This window comes from Bidens hawaiensis, unplaced genomic scaffold (assembly GCF_021521415.1).
Source record: "Bidens hawaiensis isolate Kalapana, Puna unplaced genomic scaffold, B.hawaiensis_p1.1 tig00073324_1, whole genome shotgun sequence".
Taxonomy (NCBI): Eukaryota; Viridiplantae; Streptophyta; class Magnoliopsida; order Asterales; family Asteraceae; genus Bidens; species Bidens hawaiensis.
Genome location: NW_027502764.1, coordinates 19014 through 40413, shown reverse-complemented (window position 1 = coordinate 40413; position 21400 = coordinate 19014). Strand labels below are relative to the sequence as shown.

Genomic DNA, 21400 nt, shown 5'->3' with positions numbered 1-21400 from the left:
GCATTAATGGGCCGTCTTGGGCCTTGATTGTTGTTAGTAACCCATTGTAGTCTCTATCATATCATAGTTGCTCTAAAAGGGTTGAATATGAGTTTAGTGAGTCATAGTTTGGTTAACGCCCAACAAAATGTCTTACTTTCATCAATGGGCCTTATTGGACCTTAACGGGTGTTTGTGGCCCATTATAGCATTTCACATCATAGTTGCTCTAAGAAGGTTGTATAGAAATGTCATTAGTCATAGTTAGATGTTAATGGCCGATAACATGTGATACTTTCATCATAGGTCTTATTGGGCCTTGTTGGTGTTAGTGGCCCATTATAGCCTTTTTCGTGTCATAGTCGCTCTAATGGGTCATATTAGGGCTTGAAATCTCTTAGTGGTCTATTATGGCATGTGATATGAAACATTAGATATTTAAGGGTTATATCGTGTTATAGGGAGTCATATTAGACCATAATAAACAAAAACAACTCATACATGTCCTAATGGATCATATTGGGCCTTGAAATCTCAAATGGCCCATTATGCATATAATTTTAAATTGTGTCTTAAGAAGTACAACTCGCATAACCCGTCAATATACATTAAACATAGGGGTGGCAAATGGGTTGGGTTGGGTCGAAACGGGTTATGGGTCGAAACGGGTCAAGTCCAAACGGGTCAATTAAAAAAAGAGGTTGTTATGGTTCGGGTCTGAATGGGTTAGGGTTATAAGGTTCGGGTCATAACGGGTCCGGGTCAAAATGGGTCAAGGTCGGAACAGGTCAAAACGGGCTTCGGGTCGATTTTTTTTTGAACAAGGACAACGGGAAAATGTTTAGTTTTTTTACTTTTTCCGTTTTTTATTTATAATTTGACTTATGATTTTATTATTATTTTTGAATATTTTTTTAAATTGTGTCTTAAGAGGTACAACTCGCCTAACCCGTCAATATACATTAAACATAGGGGTGGCAAATGGGTTGGGTTGGGTCGAAATGGGTTGGGTTGGGTCCAAATGGGTTATGGGTCGGAACGAGTCAGGGTCGAAACAGGTCAGGGTCGGAACGACTCAATTAAAAAAATCGTTGGTGATAATAAGTAATGTCAACAGTACCAAAAGTCATAACATGTATCCACACATCACGTATAATATCCGAACATCACATATAATATTCGTAGGAACTTATATTTTAATCAAAGTTAGTACATATTTTGAAACTTATTCATAATTCATTATCAATATTAGAAACTTGCACTTTGATGTGTATTGGTGTCCAAATCCGAGCACTTGATCTTCGGCTTTTCGCTTCTATTTGTGGGCTTCGCCTAAAGCAATCCAATACCAAATATTAGTTATTGCCAATATTTAAATATTATATATAAATAAGATATTAAACCCGGAGTAACATTAGTCAAAATATTAAGCCAAACCAGGTCCAACGTAGTCTATGCCGGCTACCGTTATGCAACTCCAAAGATTCAATTTATTATGTATCTTAACTCGCCCGATTAATCATAAGCTTCGCGTACCTATTTCTAATCAGCATGATTAGAACCCATAAACATAATTACAACCCATTTAAATTAATCTTAATGCTATTTCACATCTCAACTAAAATTCAACTTTAGAAACGGTTACAACTTTTCAACATATTATTTACAACCCGTCTAAACAACTTAACCAATCATTTCTCTAATTAAATCATGCTACTAATTTAATATTCACCAACGAGTCAAATCTTCATCTAGTTACTATATTATTATTATAATCGACAAGCTAGTCCGAAACCCAAATCAAACCGTACTACACAATGCTAGTACTATTTATATTCTAGACACGAGTAATTCCCACTTAGACATTTGGTAGGGTAAACTTCAAACTGTAACGAGTTAAAACAACCAGTACGCACTAAGTATAGTTAAAAGAATCAACTTTCAATTAATGGGTCAAGGCGGCCCGTATCCATTTGATATTCATAATAAATCAAAACATACTAACAAGACTTGTAACTTCTTAAAATAGATGTAAGATAAACTTACCTTTGTTCGTAGGAGCTTGATTACACTTCGTCCATTTGACTCGTTGGCTTCCAAGCTTCAACATACATAGCTTGTTAAAGTCAACTTTCAACAAGTTAGAATACATAATATGGACACTCGGAATTAGTATTCTTTATATTTTCATATCACTCTCATTCATACCGAATAATTAACAAACCAAGAATCATCAATGTGTTCATCAAGTTATCAGTTAAACATTTTCAAGTCATTTATCCACTTCCCCCGTTTTAACGGTTAACTCAGTAAATATACGACTAGGATCTACTTAGCAACTTCATACATTATGGCATTAATTTACATTAAAGCAGTTATGTCATAATCTCTTCTAAACAAGTACGCATACCATTTATTATTATGAAAAAAAAAACTATTTTCAGTACTGCACCTTTTGTGCAGCACCTATTCACCTCAACTTTTGACCAGTTAAAAGTCAGAACTAACTTAATATGCTCAAAAGTAAAATGTAGTAAACTCACAGAGGTTTCCAAGCATATAAAGTTCACCTTAATCGGAGCTACGGTTTATTATATGTGATTTTTAGCAAAACAGGTCAGCAGCCTATTTTATGTCAAAACAGTATGCTAAATCTGCTGTATTGCTCTAGAAACTAACTGTTATGAACAATATTTCATCCGAAACAGCTTTTCATGTTCACATATAAAACTTAGTAGACTCAAGGATCTTTTCAAGAATATAAAATACATCTTTCTCGGATTTTTATACTATTTTATATGATTATTCAAAGAACAGGACAGCAACATAATTTAACTTCAAACACTATCTTGTCATCATTTTAATCTACTGTTTTGATCCGTTTTAAGTCTGAATTAGCTTATCGTGTTCAAAGATGAAACCTAGTACATCAAAATATGTTTTCAAGCATGTATAATACACATTCACCCGATTTTTCTATGATAATATACGATTTTTATTGGCAGCGGTAATATGAATTTCACATCTTAACAACTCTTTTAATTCCTTGTTGGTTGAGACATTTTCACAAACACCTTGTGTGCATTCATTTGAAATCATTACTTTAAATCTCTACGCACACATTTTAACAATGACCTCTTATGTTTGATGCATTACAACAATCAACTTATGTGTATAGATTATAATCATATAACCACATCCATAAAAGATCTCTAATTTATCAACTGTGTTCATCAAATATGGTATACTCTTGAACACAGTTTGACACTACTATGATAGAATCAACAATTATAACTAGTAATAGATCACATAATCAATATTATCACTATCAGTTCATCAATAATCACATAAAACATGTACTAGATCATCATGCATGAAGTGTAGATAACAAAGCCCCAACTTTAGGGTTAGAAACACTTACCCAATAATCGATCTACTAGACGATGATTTTGTATTTTCTGATGCTCAATTTGATAATTGATTTGAGAAGTGAAATCATCTGTTCTCCTTCTTGCTCGTTCTCTTCTTCTTGCTTGTTTTCTTCTTCTGTCCACACACACATCCAGAACATCCAAAAATATACATCACCCACCCTTTTGTTTTATTTCCTTTTTGACCCCTCTTTGGTTTAAAATCCATATTTATAAAAATCTTGAAATTTGGGATGTTACATAATTGTTGTTTAACATCGAGTTATAGACCAATCAATAAACGAGAACGACTCTGTCAACCAACTGATCTCAACAAAACTCAAACCCTAACATTTTTTGACATCTCTAGGGTTCTAATTAATCATGTTGAAAACCCCCGTTAGATTTGATCGCAGGATGGTTGATGAAGTTTGGAGCAAGAATCAAAGTGATGAAGAAGAGTAATGAGCATCAATCGATGTTTATGGATTAGGTTTGTAATTGGGAGGAGATGAAGGTGATGATACTTAGGAAAAATAAAGCGTTTTAGCCATATAAAACTAAACTACTCTTTGGTCACACAACCTCGTATAAGTGGCCACATATTTTAAGCGTTTTAGCCACATTACTAATAAATACAATGGTTGTTCGTCATATTTCGCCACATTATTAAAAATGTGGCTAACAAATGTGACATTAGGCCACACAACGTACTATAAGTGGCTATATCTTTTACCTTTTAGACACACCTCTTATCAATACAGTAGCCGTTCGTCACATTTGGCCACACTATTAAAACATGTGGCTAGTTAAATGTCACAGTTTGTGGCTAATGCATGTGTTTTTGGTCACATGTATCAAAGATCAAACAAACTATGACTGTAGGTCACATTTCACCACACGTTTTTATAATGTGGCTAGATTTTGTCACAATTTTTTTCAAAGTGTGGCGAAAAGTACCTGAGTAAGTACAGAATGGTCACATGATGAATAACATGTGTGGCCAAAACATTCGGGAAGATTTTCAAACATGGTCAAAGACCTTTTAGCCACACATTTAAGCCGAAGTGTGGCAAATCGCCCAGACCACATGTGTGGCTAAAAGTCGAAATTCACGTAGTGCGCTAGGCAATGGTCAACCAACACCCTTACTTGTATTTATTTCGTTTTACTAGCCAAAGCATGATTCGCTAGGTAATTGTTAACCGACATTAATTATTCTCATTATTTGTTTAATATTTAATAGTAGATACTTAGGATATTTATTTGTATATTTCATATATAATATATTTATATTCTAAATATGGTGATTACTTACTCAACATGTGTTATTAACAAATATATATTTTATACGCATATTGTAGTTTATATTTTGGATGGTTGAAGTGTTTGAAGATTATTTAGAGAAGACTTTAGGTTATAAATAAAGGGACAATATGTTATTATTTTAATTGTTTTGGTTTATTTGTAATTGATTGAGACATGTGTACCTGATTTGAATTTTAAATAAATTAATTAAATATTGTCAAATTAAATTGCATGATATTGTCTTGTAAGCTGTGAACCAACGGTTCGCACCCCGGCATTCCGCTGAAGGTTGGGGTGTGACACTTTATCTCTTGGAAATGCAATAAGCATGTCACTTTATCCACCCCCATTTCTAAAGTTGAATACATTGTCGCCCCCAGCTGTTGTTCACAAGTGATTTGGATCCAGCATTAGCTGCTGGATTTCGGTTTGAATTTCTTTATCACCCTAATCAAATGAGATAACGATGCAGCAATTTGTATTGTCAAAAAACTCAGTCCAGACAAAACATATTGATTTCCGAATGCATTTCATTCCTGATTGTTATGACAGAAAACTTGTCAATACTGAACAGGTCTTCTCAGAGTACAATTTTGCAGACCTTTTCACAAAAGCTTTTGATCGTGCCCGATTCAAATATCTTGTCGAAACGCTTGGCATGATAAATTTTGAAAAAAAAATTAACTATCTATCTTTTTGCACATAAATTTGTAAATATTTTCAATATGTCACAAATTTAGATTGAGAAAATGAGTTAGTATAACTCACCAAAAATATTTTAAATAAATATTTTCTCTTGATCTCTTGGAAATGAAAAGGGCAGGTCAACTCAAAATGAATGAAGCTTAGATAAAGATCATTGAAGACCATGTGTCCAAGTACAAAGCTGCTTCTGAGCTCATTACCTTATAAGATCAGGACAATAAGACTGTTGATCTGAAAAGGCAAGCTAAGAAAGTATTCAAAGGCTGGGAAGACTTCGATGATGATGAAGATGTAAACAAGAAGGCAGGAGAGTCTGATATGGATTGTCCTAGTGGAACTGGTGGTTGTGTTGGTAGTGTTGTTGGTGGTGGTTTTGGTGATATTGATGATGATGATGATGACAATGAAGATGATAAAAATGAGGAAGAAAATAAAGACGAGGAGGAGGAGGAGTAAGAAGAAGAAGAAGAAGAAGAAGAAGAAGAAGAAGAAGAAGAAGAAGAAGAAGAAGATGGTGGTGGTGGTGGTGGTGGTGGTGATAATGGTAGTGATGGTAACATTGGTGGTGGTGATGGAGCTGGTGATCAATCAGCTCCACAAGATGATTTTGATGTTGCTACTCACGATGATCCGTATATTGAGGATGCAACCAAGGACATCCAGAACTTGGATGTTGAGCTTAAGAGACAGTTTCGTGATGTTAACTATGCTAATCTAACTGTAGGTACCGGATCGCTTGTCAAAACAGAAGCTTGGATTCTCATTGCAGTGTTGACTACATGTTTGCTTCTCAAGATAATGTGCAAGATGCAGAACCAAGCCCCTTTTAAATTACAAACAAAGTCTTATATAAACCACATTGATTATGTATGAAATCAACAAAACTAATTCAAATATTATATGATTTTGTAATCTAAATTCTAGTCTTTTCTAATGGTTATGTCGGTGAACAGATAAATCGATACCAAAAAATGATGTTAGTAGAATATTGGGTATTCATAGAGAGCGAAAGATGGTTGAAAATATTTCAATTGGATGATGTTAGACTAACACATCGCCCCAGAGACCTTGAGACCTTTTGAGGGGCTTTTTAGATTTAGACGCTTTATACATGATGCCCCCCTTCACAATCTCGTCAACCAATATTTTAATCTTGTAAATTACAACCCAGTTAAATATTTATATTATAAAATTATTTAATTAGTAGAAAATGATTGCAATGTGCTTTATAACACATACACCACTTTTTAATGACTCGTTATCCATATGTAGCAAAACACTCAAGAGTGGGGCTCCATGACTGCAAATAGTCTTTTATTTCTTTGCATTGATTCCCATTTGTTACGAGGAAAGAAAACATAGGTTGAATATATCATATCTTGTTGCATTTGATCATTCCTCCAATTCAAGTTTAGCTAACCAAGAAAGTTCAATGAATCTTATACACTAGGGATCAAGGCCGGCCCTTGGGTAGGGCAAGTCGGGCGGCCGGCCGAGGCACGTAAATTTTGGGGGCCAAAACTTTTGATATATATATATATATATAGGGGTGAGTTAACGTGCAATAATCGCTTAACGTACATTACGTACGCGAAATATTTTCCACTAAAACGTTCAAGCAAAATTCACAAAACTTTAAACGTTCAAGGTTAAAAATACTAATACGTTCAACAAAATTCACAACCTTTAAACGTTCAAAGGTTAAACCTTTAAACGTTCAGGTTTAAATTTTATCAAAATTGATCGATTGAAGCTTCAAATTGATGATTAATTGGATCGATTTCAAGGTTAATTGATCAATTAGGTTCAACAATTTCAATTTCAAATTATTGCTCAATTTGACAACTGACCTGTGAGCAACGATTGATGGTTGTGTTGGAAGAAGATGGTGGTCATGATGGTAGATAAAAAAATATTGAGCCCAAACTAAGTTTAAAAACTAAATAAAAAAATAATGTTAAACGTCGTTTGAAAAAATTAGCTTATACATTTCGTTACTCGTTAAGGCCTATGGGCATTTTTATTTCGTTTCGGCAGAGGTATTTAATTTCTCGGAGACGGCCCTGCTAGGGATGGGCAAATTTGGTACCGGTACCGAAATCGGTACCGAATCGATACCAAAGTTTTGAGTTTCGAGATTGGTACGGTACCGGTATTTCCCGATCTTTTACCTTTAGTACCGGTACTATCCCGGTACTATACCGGTACCGAACCGAATATGTCGGTACCGGTACCAAGAATTTGCGATTTTCGGGATCGGTATTTTCGATAACGGTACGGTACCGTGCTCATCCCTACTATACACTATAACGAAGACCTCCGATTCAAGTTTGGCTACATAAGATTCTATTCAAGTTTAGTTGGCCGACATAATCGCATAATAGTCAACCCCAATCATTGTTGGGATTGATTTTCATGTATTTAAATAATTTCTTTTAAATGGTAGGATTGTGTTATAAAAAAACTCTAGCGAATAAGCGTCCTATAAAACAGATGTTTTATGACTCAAATATCAAATGTCCTATTAAGGTGTATTATAATAGCACCACAATGATTAAGCATCTTACAAAGGTTAAAGTGATAAGACCATAGTGTAAAATGTCCTATTAAGTTATGTTCTTATATGACATCGACTAGAAAAGGTCCTATAACACCGAACATATATAACTTAACTACAAATGTCCTATTAACTTATGTTATAATAAGACCTCTAGTGATCAAGTGTCCTATTACATTACTACATAATGAGATACCAACAACTACATGTCTTATAGGTTACTTTATTAGGATTTAGATTTTAAGTGTCTTGTTAAGTTATATGATAATACGACCCAAAGAATCATTCATCCTATTAAATAACTTTTTAGGACACCGGTTCTGTGGCGTACATAGTAAAAGGACCCCAAATGTTCATTTGTCCTATTAAATAGATTTTAGGACCCTATTTTACAAGCGTCCCACACGAAGGTCCTAAAAAGCCCGTTTTTTTTGTAGTGTGATCAAGTTGATTATGCAAGTTCATCCAATCATTCAACTATTCCTGCTAAAACAGCTGCTATAATTCAGTTTCATCCGTTGATACCGTAGTTGTTGAGCCTGTTGTAGAAGCCGTTGAAGCTGCCCAAAGCCAAAAGCATATGAAAAAAGTGGCAGTGCATCGAGAAGCGTCACAACATTCGATGCATAAACTTCGCTTATCATGATGAATCGTTGATCATGTACTGAAAGTGGAATGCCGAGAAGAGAAATGGGCCATCAAGCGTCCGAAAGGTGACCTCAGCTACATGTGCCACACGGAGATGCACACATTACCCCATCTTGACATGAACTTTTTTATTATGGCAGTAGGTAATGATGTTGGTGAGAAAGGGCTCCGGGTTTGGTTTAAAGACATATCAACAAGCATGAAAAAGATGACTTTCCCGACTTCAAGCTAAATATGGGAAAGATATACAAGTATCCAACCGAGCTCGATGCAGCAATAGGTAAGCGAAGAAAAATCTGGAAGTACGAGATGCTGAAAGACGGGCCTGCAATTTATTATGGAGAACCATTCAAGCTTGACACACTTTTAGACTTTACTTCTTGGCATTTTGATGGTGAAACTGGTGAAGCGGTTATTTACTTCAAAGGGTACCGGTCATTCCGCCTCTTTGATGAGTACAAGTTGATGAGGTTTGGAAAAGAAAACATAATGAGGTTGTACAAATCACTTTTGCATACACTTGAAGATCCGGCTCTGGGTAACACGAATCGAATAGTTGAGAGGTTCAGCAGGTTTGTTCGCTATCTTGTTGACAATCAACTAATTGATGCCCCTAAACTGTTTGAAATTGAAACGGACTAGAGACGGAAGCTGCTACAAATACTAAATACTAGAGAGAGATTGTAGAGCCCACTCAAGATATTTAAGTCTTTTGTATTGGTTAGCTTTATTCACGGTTGTAATTTACATGCTTTTGTTTAGTTGTTTGTATGTTTGGGCCTGAGAACTTATGTAAACAAGCCCATTGGGAATATGATAAACAGAAAGTATGGCCCATACTAGCACTATAAATAATGTAAGCATGGACATGCATACCAACCTTTTGAAGAACCTTTCACCAACTCTCTCTCTCTCTCTCTCTCTCTCTCTCTCTCTATATATATATATATATATATATATATATATATATATATATATTTACCATTTATAGTATAATCAAACACTCAATATTTGAGATCCTTACATGTTATAAGTGATTTATGTTATCTTACAACAAGTATTGATCCAAGAACTAGTTGTGAGATCCGTTATAAGGTGCCTATAGGAGGGTATAAGCTATATGTATATCAAAATAACCTTACCACATGATAAGCCCTTTAAGGCTCAATAACTATGAATTAGTGGTCTTAATGGCTTATCGATGCATATACATCATTAACACCTAGTTAACTTGTTATGATACAGTATGACTTTTTTTTCGAACGGTGACTTTCACAGTTAATTTATCCCACTACACGAACATGTCGCGCCCCACCATCCCACTCAGGCCAACTATGTTGACATGATCGGGATCCACGCTGGCATCCAAGTTTGGCTTGGCGTTCCCGGTAAAACCCAGTTGGCTCACCTCGCCGAAGGCACGACAGGTTTTAATGCTCTGATAAAATCCGGTCGAAATCAGGATTCGAACCCGGGAATGCACGACAGGTTTTAATGCTCTGATAAATTTGTGTGTAATTTGAAACAACCCAATGACACATTATAAGCCTTATATTAAAAAAGGTAATAAGTAGAATCATCATAAAAAATAATAAGAAATAATTAACACTAAACAACTTATTATATCGATCATGATAATAACTTGTCATCTTCCAAATTTATAAGACGATTGGTAATGTGTTCTCTTTTTTAAGATGAACTTCTATATCATATTACAAGTTATATATATATATATATATATATATATATATATATATATATATATATATATAATATAATATAATGAAGAGATGAGCAAATTAAGACGTTTAATTTTAAGTAAATTATAAAACTTAATACATAACTTACAACCTAACAAAACATATTGAAAAGGGCAATATTATCTTTTGAATGATATTATCACATGCATTTTCAATTCATTAAAGATATTTGCAACTTTTCCCCTTAACTTTAATCACTTTTTGTAAATTTAAACAATACTTACAACTATGAACCTTAATCTTTTACCTATATACTCTTTTTATTTTCACTTTTAACCAACTTCTCCCACGAAATTTGAACGGCCATAACTTTTTATACGTTAATATTTTTTATAAAACATTGCACCATAAAAACAAGCATTTTATCATCTTTAATTTGAGTATCATATTGCTATAGTTTTCAGTTAAAAAAAAATAACATTTTATGTATGGGTGTTTGCGGTTTGCTTCTTATGCTTATTAAATTAAACCGAGAGCCAAAACGTTAGTAATGTCTTTTTATCGTTGAAAACCGAAACCACCCCGTTGAAAAATTAAATCAGTTGGCCAAAGGTTAAAGAAAAAAAACAATCGTTAAATCAAACCAATGACCAGTTTGAAATGTTTCACGGTTTCAAACTAAACAATGAACACACATAAACTTGTAATATGATTACCAAAGCTGTGTATCCCGCAGCATCGCGCGGGCATCCGTCTAGTATTATATAATACACCAAATAAGGGCAAATTAAGATGGTAGATTTTAAAGAATTTACAATTGTTTAAGCACATGGTACACTATAAAGAGGGACAAAGTGGTAATTGGACACTTAAATATCACGTGTTTTATATCTTTCTCTATGATAGTTACAATCTTAATCTTTCAGCTTTATTCAATTTTTTGTAAATTTAGAGGACAATTACAAATTTAACATCTATCTTTTGTCTACTTACTCTTTTTAATTTCACTTTTAACCCAAATTCTCCCACGATTTTCAAACGGTCATAACTTTTTCGTAAGATAATATTTTTTTTAAATTGCATTACAAAAATGAGCGTTTTATTCTCTTTAATTTAAGTATGGTTTTGCCATAGTTTGTTTAAGTTATAATAATGACATTTTTTGTGGTCCAATTTTGATCGTTTTGAACTAAACCGTGAGCCAAACCATTAGCAATTGTATTTTGTCGTCGAAAACTGAAACCGAAACGTTGAAAATTGAAACCAGCCAAACCGAATCATTATCAACGATTTGGTTCCGTTTTGGTTTGTACGTTGATAACAATTTGAGTTTAAAATAAGAATGATTAATCCAAATATACCAACAAACGGTTTCACGATTTCGAATAAACAAGACACACCCATAAATCTATCACATGATTACTAAGGTATGTGTTTCCTGCTATATTACACGGGCATCTATATAGTATATGTATATGTATATGTATTGTAAATTTTCAGAATCCTATGGTCATTCATTTTTTATTTTCAATTTTAAAACCCTTGCTACTTGGCTATGCATTATCATACGGAGTTATAAGTCCACGTGGAACCAATTCATCATATATGACCATCAACACCATTGACACCACATGAATACTCCAAAACACACTTCCACTTGCTACACTTTTCATGTAAAAACACCATCAAGACTATTGACACCTCACACATACTCCCAAACCATTATTCCACTTGCAACATTTTTCATGCAAAAGCTTGTACGTGTTCTTAATGAATGCTCAACAAATAAGCGTATTGCGCCACCGATTAAATACACCTCTCCACTTATATACCTCCATGCAAACCCTAAAACCACTATATATACCCACCACCACCATACCCTAATTCACACCACCACCAACAATAACAACAATGGCAAAGCTAATAGTTCTCGCACTCGCCTTTGTCGCCCTGGTTACCGCCCATGCAACCATCATCACCACCACCATCAACGACGAGTTTGATTTCCCATTCGGAGAGCAAATGCAATGTCGCCGACAGTTACAGGGACAAAACCTCAACCCGTGCCGCACGTTCCTCAAGCAGGGCCGTCTTCCATTCCAAGGATACTTCCCTATGAAGGGGTTCCAGCAGCCGTTCGTCGATCAATGCTGCCAAGTGCTCCAAACCATCAACGAGCCGTGCCAATGTGCGGCCGTGCAGCAGGTGTTCAAAGAAGCCCAGGATCAGCAACAACAAGAATGGCATAGCTTTATACCATTCCTCGGTTCTCAGCAGTCACAACAGTTGAAGCAGAAGGCTCAGGCCATCCCTAACCTATGCAACCTTGAAACACAATGCGGAATTGGAAGCAACCCGTTCGATTTCCCATTCTTTCCCAAACCCAGGCCTCCTTTTGGTGGCTCACAGCCGCAATGCAGCTTAACTGATATCCAAAGGCCAGTCAACAAATGCCAAAGGTATACTATATAAGTACTGTTAAGGATTCCTTATCAAATGTTCACATTCATGCATGCCAATTTTTTATTTATCTGGGTGCAAATTTACTATTTTTTTAAAAAAAAAATTTGAAAACTTACAAAATTACATATTTTCTCGAATTATGTTCGGAAAACATCTATAATTACTAAACTTTTGAATTCTATATATCCTTAAATATGCTTGAAAAACTTACAAAATTATATGATTCCCAAAATTACACACCCACACCGTTTGACATCTAATCACATATTATTCCAAACGACCATACAGGGGGCGCGGAGGGTGTGTGAGCCGCACCATCGGCGGGGCACATAAAAGTTTTGGTGGCACCAGATTTTTTTATACATATTATATATATTTGTTTTTTTTTTTATAAAATAAGGTTATTCTCAATGATTTATGAGATAATTACATTCTCAGAATGATTCTTCTTATAATAAGGTTATTTTGGCCCGGCGGATGTATTTAAATTCTCGGAGACGGCCTGCGACCATATATATGTCACGTGGCCGTTTTGAACAAAAATTTTCAATGTTTTACCTTAAGTTGTCAGAAGGGTCATCCAGGCTATAAATATAATACATAGAGAGATAACTTTGCTAGTTTAGGACATAATATGAGATTCCTCTTTTTCCAATGTTAGATAGTCTAACACAATCATAATCATATACTAATCGTATGATGATATTTCTACAGGTTCGTCACACAACAACTCCAGAACCCTGAGATGAGCGTCGGCTATCAACAAGAACAATCACCAGAACTTCAACAGTGCTGTGACGAGCTCCAATACATGAAGAATGGGTGTGAGTGCAGGGCCATTAGAGAGATAGCTAGCAGAGTGATGAAGCAGCAGTCGCAATTCGGGAAGTTTGGCACGCAGCAGTCGGAGATGGTGAGGCAGATTGTTCAAGATCTGCCAAATCAGTGCAACTTGGACATGAGCCAGCAATGCACCTTCTGAAGTATGAGGCAAATGAAGGAGAGTTGCATCTCTAGTTGATCTTTGAGATGCATGCATGGGAGGGTAGTTTCTAATAATAATAATAATAATAATAATAATAATAATAATAATAATAATAATAATATAAGGTCATGTCTAGCTCTTATGTAATCGTGGCTTTCATCTTGTCTTTATATATCAAAATAATAAAATGACCGCCCAACTTTTAATCTAGCTTCGAATGTTCATCAAGCTAACTTAAGACTTCTTTTATTAAAACGTATTATATTACAGCATCTCTAATGTTCAACATCACAAACCGTCTCATCAGCATCACGTTAAATTTCAAACTTCATTAAAGTTATTTATTTTCTTCTACATCACTAAATATGTATATGTTTAAACTACATTAGTGATGACTACGTTACATACCCACACTACATTACAATAAATGTGAGTATACTATATTAATATATGTCCACTGACACTACAAGAAAACTAGGCAATTGCGACCTGTTGCGACTGTTTTGCAACCAAAAATGTCGTCGGAAAAACGTAGGTCGCAAATGCCCTGTTGCGACCATTTTGTTGCAGCCGTCACAAGTCTTGCAACCGGTGATGCGGTCGCAAATCTTGCAATCGGTGTTGCAGCCGTTGCAAGTCTTGCAACCGGTGATGCGGTCGCAAGTCTTGCAACCGGTGATGCGGTCGCAAATATTGCAACCGATGCTGCGGTCGCAAGTCTGGCTACCTCTGGTTGCAAATTTGCAGTTCTTGCTACCACTTTTCTGGTTTCAAGGGAGCCAAAAATAATAATTCAAAAATATATATAAATATAGATGCAAACACATAAACATAGATCAAACTATAAATTTGTATTAATCACTTTAAATATTAAGAAAATGTTATTCGAGTTCTATAAACAAACATACAAAAAGTGTTCAGAAAAATGAAATGCATAATTGGGCTTCACTTCTATTTGCCAGCCATCAACCAGACCCGGATTTCGGTTTGACCTTCTTTTGCCAGAAAGAATCCTTTTTCTCCTGAGCTAATAGCTCCTCAAAAGAAATATCAAATATACCTAAGTCACTGTCTTCTGTTGCTTCAATAGCTTTTGCCTTTGACTCCATGGAAGCACCAACTTCAAGCATCTACGCAACACAAGTCAAAGTCAAATGCGTGTCGGGTTAGATACGCTCTAGCAAACGTTTACATAGAACCCAAATGGGAGAAAGTTTACTATCATATATCAAAATTCTCAAACATTGCAAATTAGCCTCTACTTGTATATTAATTTAGTAACCAAAATCTTATAAGAGAAGTAAATATAATGCAAATTAGTGCACAATTTACCTTCTTGTAAGCTGGTGAAAGCTTAAGTTGTTGTTGAAGCCAGTTATATACGAATGCATCCTCTTCAAGCCTCTTTTGTTCTAACTCTAACTTGTATATCTGCAGATGACTAATTACTACCAAAATGGAATTTACAATATTTAAGACCAAATTATATTAAATAACTTTAGTTACTAACCTGTTGGCGCAGTCGATCAAATGAAGACCTGTCTGCCTTTAATAATAAAGCCTTTGTAATAGTGAACTTTCTATGGATGACCTCGGACCTGTTGATAACAAAACCAACTGTAATTATATAAAACCTCATTCTACTTAAATATCTTTAACTACATAAATTTTAATATTTTATACTACTGGACTGCAATATGTATTTAAACTTATTACATACTTGTGTTTTAGCTCAGTTCTTGCTTCAATCAAGCAGTTCACGAACTGACTAACCTGCACGTATAATTCAAATGTTTTAACTCTATATGTACAATAAAAAACCTATTACTTAGTATGATACGGATCCGGATACGCTTGAAGAACCACCCGACCTTAGTCATACAAGTGTTGGGCCGGTCATAATTCGTGGCTAGCATTGGACCATCGAGTTATTATCAAGACCCATTCCAACCATCTTTTATTTTAAGCATTGTTTAAAATTTAGACTTTATCTTTTCCATAATTGTTGGGATTTTCTCTATGTTTATCTCTATACTTTTTCTATTTAACATTGTAATCAGATGTTGGAATGGCATGCAATTTATTTCAAACAAAGATTATTCTTTTCTCCTTACGAACAGGTTCTTGTTCGGTTTTCTCCTTTCGGCCGACCGAAGGAGGTTTATTCAAGCAAGGGTTTATAGCTTCCACTAATACGAATCCGTATCAAGTGGTATCAGCAGCTTCAGGTTCGTCAAGATGTCCGATTATAGGAGAGATCGTCGTCAAGAACACAGCAGATTCGCCGCCGGAGGCAGCGGTCTTGATCAGCGTGATCCTCGTGACGCCGAGATTGAACGACTACAACAACGGATTCGTAATCTCGAATTCAATCAGCACCATGGGTATGACAGGTACGATCCACACGACATGGACGACCCATCGGTCACCAAGACCGTCATCTGGGATGATTATGACAATGACGGCATATTTGAGAATGTGTTTGCTCGTCGAGCTCGTCACCACGAACCAACGCCACCACCTCCGGTCGATCCGATCAGAGCCTTGGGTATTCGGACCGAAATTCCCGAGTTTGAAGGTCGCATGCAACCAGACGATTTCATCGACTGGCTTCATACAGTCGAACGAATATTTGATCTCCGCCAAGTTCCGGAACACCTAAAGGTAAAACTCGTTGCTATTCGTTTACGTAAATATGCTTCTTTATGGTGGGAACATGTTCAGAATAAACGTTATCGGGAGGGTAAACACAAGGTTGAAACGTGGGAAAAGATGAAACGCTTGATGCGTTCCAAGTTTGTCCCCGTAAATCGTAAACAAGATTCTTTTCTGGAATACCACAACTTGAAGCAAGCGGCACTTCCTGTAGAGGAATTTATCGTCAAGTTTGAACAATTACGCATGCGGTGCGGTATTGAAGAAGACGAAGAACAAACTATTGCCCGTTTCTTGGGGGCCCTACGTTCGGACATAGCGACTGTCGTTATGTTGCAACAATATTGGTCTTTTTCTGATGTGTGCAGGTTAGCTCAACGAGTGGAGCGTCAACTCGCGGCCAAACCCAAACCCACCACTCGGTTTTCTTCATATAAGTCAACAACTTCTACGTCTCAATCTCGGGTTGACAACCCTAAGCCGGACTCCACCTTGGCTCCACAGCAGCCGTCAGGCCCCGGGAACATCCCGAACCGCTGCTACAAATGTAACGGCATTGGTCACGTGAGGCGAGATTGCCCAAACAAACAATTTGTTGCACTCATTGAAGACACGGTCCCGATCTATGATACCGAGCCAGAAAATGATTCGGATGAACTATCTGAAGTCCTCTATCCTGATCGTGGTGAGGCGCTAGTTATTCGTCGAGTTCTAAACACCAATCTCCCATATACAAGCGACGACACGGCATGGCTTCGTAACAATATATTTCGCACCAAGTGCACTTCCAAAGGGAAAGTTTGTACGGTTATTATAGATGGTGGAAGTTGCGAAAATATAGTTTCTCAGTCGATGGTTGATAAGCTCAATCTACCCACACAAGATCACCCTGAACCGTATCAACTCACGTGGCTGAAGAAGGGTAACTTGATCAAAGTTACTCACCGTTGCCTCGTACAGTTCTCAATCAGTAACAAGTATTCGGATGAAATTTGGTGCGAGGTCCTACCTATGGATGTGTGTCATATCCTTTTGGGCCGCCCATGGCAGTACGATAGGCGCGCCAAACATGATGGGTTCAGGAACACGTACATATTCAAAAAAGATGGTGTCAACATTACCCTTGCCCCTTGCGATCCTAGGCAGGAAGGTTCTGAGTCCATGTTAGTCACCAAGGCTGAATTTTCAGTCTTGGCATGGTCCCCACAACCACAGCTCATCTTTGGTTTATTGATTGCCGAAGAAAACCCGGACGTGCCACAAGTCCCATCAGAAGTACAACCCCTATTATCTGAGTTTAGCGATGTGTTTCCAGAGGAAATCCCTGCGGGCCTTCCTCTTACTCGAGACATCCAACATTGCATTGACTTCTTACCGGGCGCGAGCGTCCCAAACAAACAGGCCTATCGCATGAACCCGAAAGAGTTCACCGAGTTACAACGCCAGGTCACCGAACTTCTCGAAAAGGGTCTTATTCGGGAGAGCATGAGTCCATGCGCGGTACCCGCATTATTAGTCCCCAAACCAAATGGGACTTTTCGCATGTGTATTGATAGCAGGGCAGTTAACAAAATTACAATCAAATATCGATTTCCAATCCCACGGTTTGATGATTTACTAGATCATTTACATGGCGCACAAGTTTTTTCTAAGATCGACTTGCGTAGTGGTTACCACCAGATACGTATGCGGCCTGGGGATGAGTGGAAGACAGCTTTAAGACTAGAGACGGTCTGTACGAGTGGATGGTTATGCCGTTTAGGTTGTCGAATGCACCGAGTACTTTTATGAGGTTAATGAATCACATCTTTAAGCCTTTTATAGGTCGTTGCGTGGTCGTTTACTTCGATGAATTTTGGTTTATAGTTCGGATGTGGCACACCATTTATCACACCTGTGAGATATTTTCACGGTTCTCCGAGATCAGAAGCTTTATGCAAACGGAAAGAAATGTCATTTTTTAACTTCAGAGGTACTTTTTTTGGGCTACTTAGTTTCGGGTTCTGGCATCCGCATGGACGACTCAAAGATCTCGGCCATAACAACTTGGCCCACCCCAACGTCCCTCCATAATGTTCGTAGTTTTCATGGGCTCGCATCTTTTTACCGCAGGTTCATTAAGAATTTTAGTTCAATCGTCGCCCCCATTACAGAATGTTTAAAAGGTAGTAAATTTGTGTGGTCTTCTGTTGCACAGTCGTCTTTTGACGCCTTAAAATTGGCGGTTACACAGCCCCAGTTCTCGCACTACCCAATTTTCTACACGTATTTCAGGTTGAATGTGATGCGTCCGGCTTGGGCATCGGAGGTGTTCTCAGCCAACAACACCGTCCGATTGCGTTTTTTAGTGAAAAGTTAAGTGACACGAGGCGACGCTATAGTACATACGATAAAGAGTTTTATGCCATCGTTCGTAGCCTGGAATATTGGCGACATTACTTACTCCCAAATGAATTCATTCTTTATCCTGATCATCAGGCTCTCAAGTTCATTCAAGGGCAAGCAAAGTTGAACCCAAGACATGCTAAGTGGGTTGAAACCTTACAAGATTTTTCTTTTGTTATTCGTCACAAAGCCGGAACCGCAAATTCTGTCGCCGACGCCTTGAGCCGCCGGCCAGCTCTTACAACAGCCATGTCCTTTGACGTCGTAGGTTTTCACTCCTTTTCGAACCTTTATCAAGATGATCCGGACTTTGGTGACGTTTGGAAGAAAACCAAAGACGGGCCTTACAAATGTTTCTTTCGTAAGAATGGCTTGTTGTTTCAGGTAGATCGGTTGTGCGTTCCTCTTTCATCTTTTCGGGAGGCTATAGCATTAGAATGCCACCAGGGCGCCTTGGCGGGACATTTTGGCCGCGATAAAACTATTGCACTTATCCGAGATCGTTTTTATTGGCCTAAGATTTCAAAAGAGGTTTCGAAAATTTTGAGTCGTTGCCGCATTTGTCATATTGCTAAAACCCGTCATACGAACCAAGGACTTTACACTCCTTTGCCTACCCCGGTTCGTCCCTGGGAGGATGTCAGTCTTGATTTTGTATTGGGTCTTCCTCTCACTCAGCGCAAAAAGGATTCAATCATGGTTGTTGTCGATCGGTTCTCCAAAATGGCCCATTTCATTCCTTGAGTTAAGACGTATGATGCTTCCCAAGTAGCGCGCCTTTATTTTACGGAGATTGTTCGGTTGCATGGGGTTCCAAAGATGATTACGTCTGATAGGGATGTCAAGTTTGTTAGCCATTTTTGGCGAACGTTGTGGAAACGCATGGGCGCAAAGCTGCAGTTTAGTAGTTCACACCATCCTCAAACGGATGGTCAAACGGAGGTCACTAACAGAAGCTTGGGTAATCTACTTAGAAGCCTTGTTGGGGATAATCCGAAACAGTGGGATCTTGCCTTGCCACAGGCCGAGTTTGCATATAATCGGTCCAATCATAGTTCTACGGGTCGCAGTCCGTTTTTCGTTGTGTATGGCCGAAACCCGTTTACCCCACTTGACCTGGCGCCGTCTCCCGAGCTTGAGTACTTTAGCGCAGAAGGGGATGAACAGGCAAAGCAAATCAAGTTACTACATGAGCAGGTTCGTGAGCAGATTGTTAAGCACAGCTTACAATATCAGCCGCGGAATAATCAACATCGACGGAAGGTGGTTTCTAATGAAGGTGATTTAGTTTGGGTTTATTTTCGCCGTGAACGATTTCCTCAAGGAAGATTTGGGAAGTTACACCCCAGGGCTATGGTCCTTTTCGTGTCCTTAGGCGCATCAATGACAATGCCTACAAGATTGATCTCCCCGGCCATTATAAAGTGTCTGCCACTTTTAACGTTGCTGACCTCTCTCCTTATGTCGCAGAGGGTGAAGACGACTCGCGGACGAGTCCTTTTTTAGAGGGGGGGATGATACGGATCCGGATACGCTTGAAGAACCACCCGACCTTAGTCATACAAGTGTTGGGCCGGTCATAATTCGTGGCTAGCATTGGACCATCGAGTTATTATCAAGACCCATTCCAACCATCTTTTATTTTAAGTATTGTTTAAAATTTAGACTTAATCTTTTCCTTAATTGTTGGGATTTTCTCTATGTTTATCTCTTTACTTTTTCTATTTAACATTGTAATCAGATGTTGGAATGGCATGCAATTTATTTCAAAGAAAGATTATTCTTTTCTCCTTACGAACAGGTTCTTGTTCGGTTTTCTCCTTTCGGCCGACCGAAGGAGGTTTATTCAAGCTAGGGTTTATAGCTTCCACTAATACGAATCCGTATCATAGTTCTTTTGGCCAAGTAAACGAAACAAATTTACTATCAACACAATAACTTTGAAAAAAAAAAAAGAAGATTCTTGGATTGTAATAACTCGATGTACTCGATCAAAGATAATCAAGGAAGACACTGGTCAAGTTGTAAAAGTGTACTACCTTTTATAACTAATCTTGTCTGTTTGAAAGTATCTGTAAACAATTTCGTTCGTTTGTTGGCCTAAATTTGGCATTTTTTGGGCCATGGCTAAATTGGTAAAGTGATAAAAAGAATTTATGCATAAATGTAATACCACTATTAGCAGCTGCAAATTAAACTGAGAGTTTTAATCATATTTGAATTTTTGTTATAAAACTGTACTTTCTCTTTGCATCCACGTTTACTCATATTTGGCTCCTCGTCACTATAACGAGAATAAAATGCACACTTTTAAAAATATGTTTTATGAGCTCTATTTTACTTACCTGCCACGTAATGCCAAAATATATTAAGATTTTGTTGAAAACTTAAAAATCAAGAAAATCGTTTTAAGTAATAAAACGAGTGAACCGCTCTAAATGATCTTCTCCAAAACTGGAACTTTTAACCAAAATCAAAAGCATAACCGACTCTTGTCAAACAATAAAAACACTGACATCAGTATTTCTTAGCATAAGACATCACTATTTCAACATGCCATTCTATTTCCTGCAACACTTAATCATCTAATAAGCCAATAAAAAAC

General features: G+C 37.1%; 3 protein-coding genes across 3 annotated transcripts; 2 read left to right on the top strand and 1 right to left on the bottom strand.

The window, feature by feature from the left end:
* The first annotated feature begins 12079 nt into the window (after nucleotides 1–12079).
* Nucleotides 12080–13980, top strand: LOC143606168 (2S seed storage protein-like). Its single transcript, XM_077082027.1, has 2 exons — nucleotides 12080–12766; nucleotides 13485–13980. Exons 1-2 carry the CDS (start codon nucleotides 12219–12221, stop codon nucleotides 13750–13752), a joined length of 816 nt encoding a protein of 271 aa, XP_076938142.1. The 5' UTR covers nucleotides 12080–12218; the 3' UTR covers nucleotides 13753–13980.
* Nucleotides 13981–14720: 740 nt separating this feature from the next.
* On the bottom strand, nucleotides 14721–15671 carry LOC143606167 (uncharacterized). Its single transcript, XM_077082026.1, has 5 exons — nucleotides 15622–15671; nucleotides 15476–15556; nucleotides 15266–15353; nucleotides 15088–15186; nucleotides 14721–14885 (listed from the first exon to the last, which is right to left on the bottom strand). Exons 1-5 carry the CDS (start codon nucleotides 15669–15671, stop codon nucleotides 14721–14723), a joined length of 483 nt encoding a protein of 160 aa, XP_076938141.1.
* A 322-nt stretch (nucleotides 15672–15993) lies between these two features.
* Nucleotides 15994–19539, top strand: LOC143606166 (uncharacterized). The gene is made up of 2 exons (XM_077082025.1): nucleotides 15994–18141; nucleotides 18685–19539. The coding sequence occupies exons 1-2, from the start codon at nucleotides 15994–15996 to the stop codon at nucleotides 19537–19539; spliced, it is 3003 nt and encodes a 1000-aa protein (XP_076938140.1).
* Nucleotides 19540–21400: the final 1861 nt, after the last annotated feature.

Coding starts and splice junctions, on each gene's coding strand:
- LOC143606168 (XM_077082027.1), top strand. CDS start 12,219: ATGGCAAAGCTAATAGTTCTCGCACTCGCCTTTGTCGCCCTGGTTACC. Junction 12,767..13,484: donor CCAGTCAACAAATGCCAAAG/GTATACTATATA, acceptor ATATTTCTACAG/GTTCGTCACACAACAACTCC.
- LOC143606167 (XM_077082026.1), bottom strand. CDS start 15,671: ATGCTAGCCACGAATTATGACCGGCCCAACACTTGTATGACTAAGGTC. Junction 15,557..15,621: donor ACTTGTATGACTAAGGTCGG/GTGGTTCTTCAA, acceptor TTGTACATATAG/AGTTAAAACATTTGAATTAT. Junction 15,187..15,265: donor TTGATCGACTGCGCCAACAG/GTTAGTAACTAA, acceptor AGTCATCTGCAG/ATATACAAGTTAGAGTTAGA.
- LOC143606166 (XM_077082025.1), top strand. CDS start 15,994: ATGTCCGATTATAGGAGAGATCGTCGTCAAGAACACAGCAGATTCGCC. Junction 18,142..18,684: donor CAGCTTTAAGACTAGAGACG/GTCTGTACGAGT, acceptor CACGTATTTCAG/GTTGAATGTGATGCGTCCGG.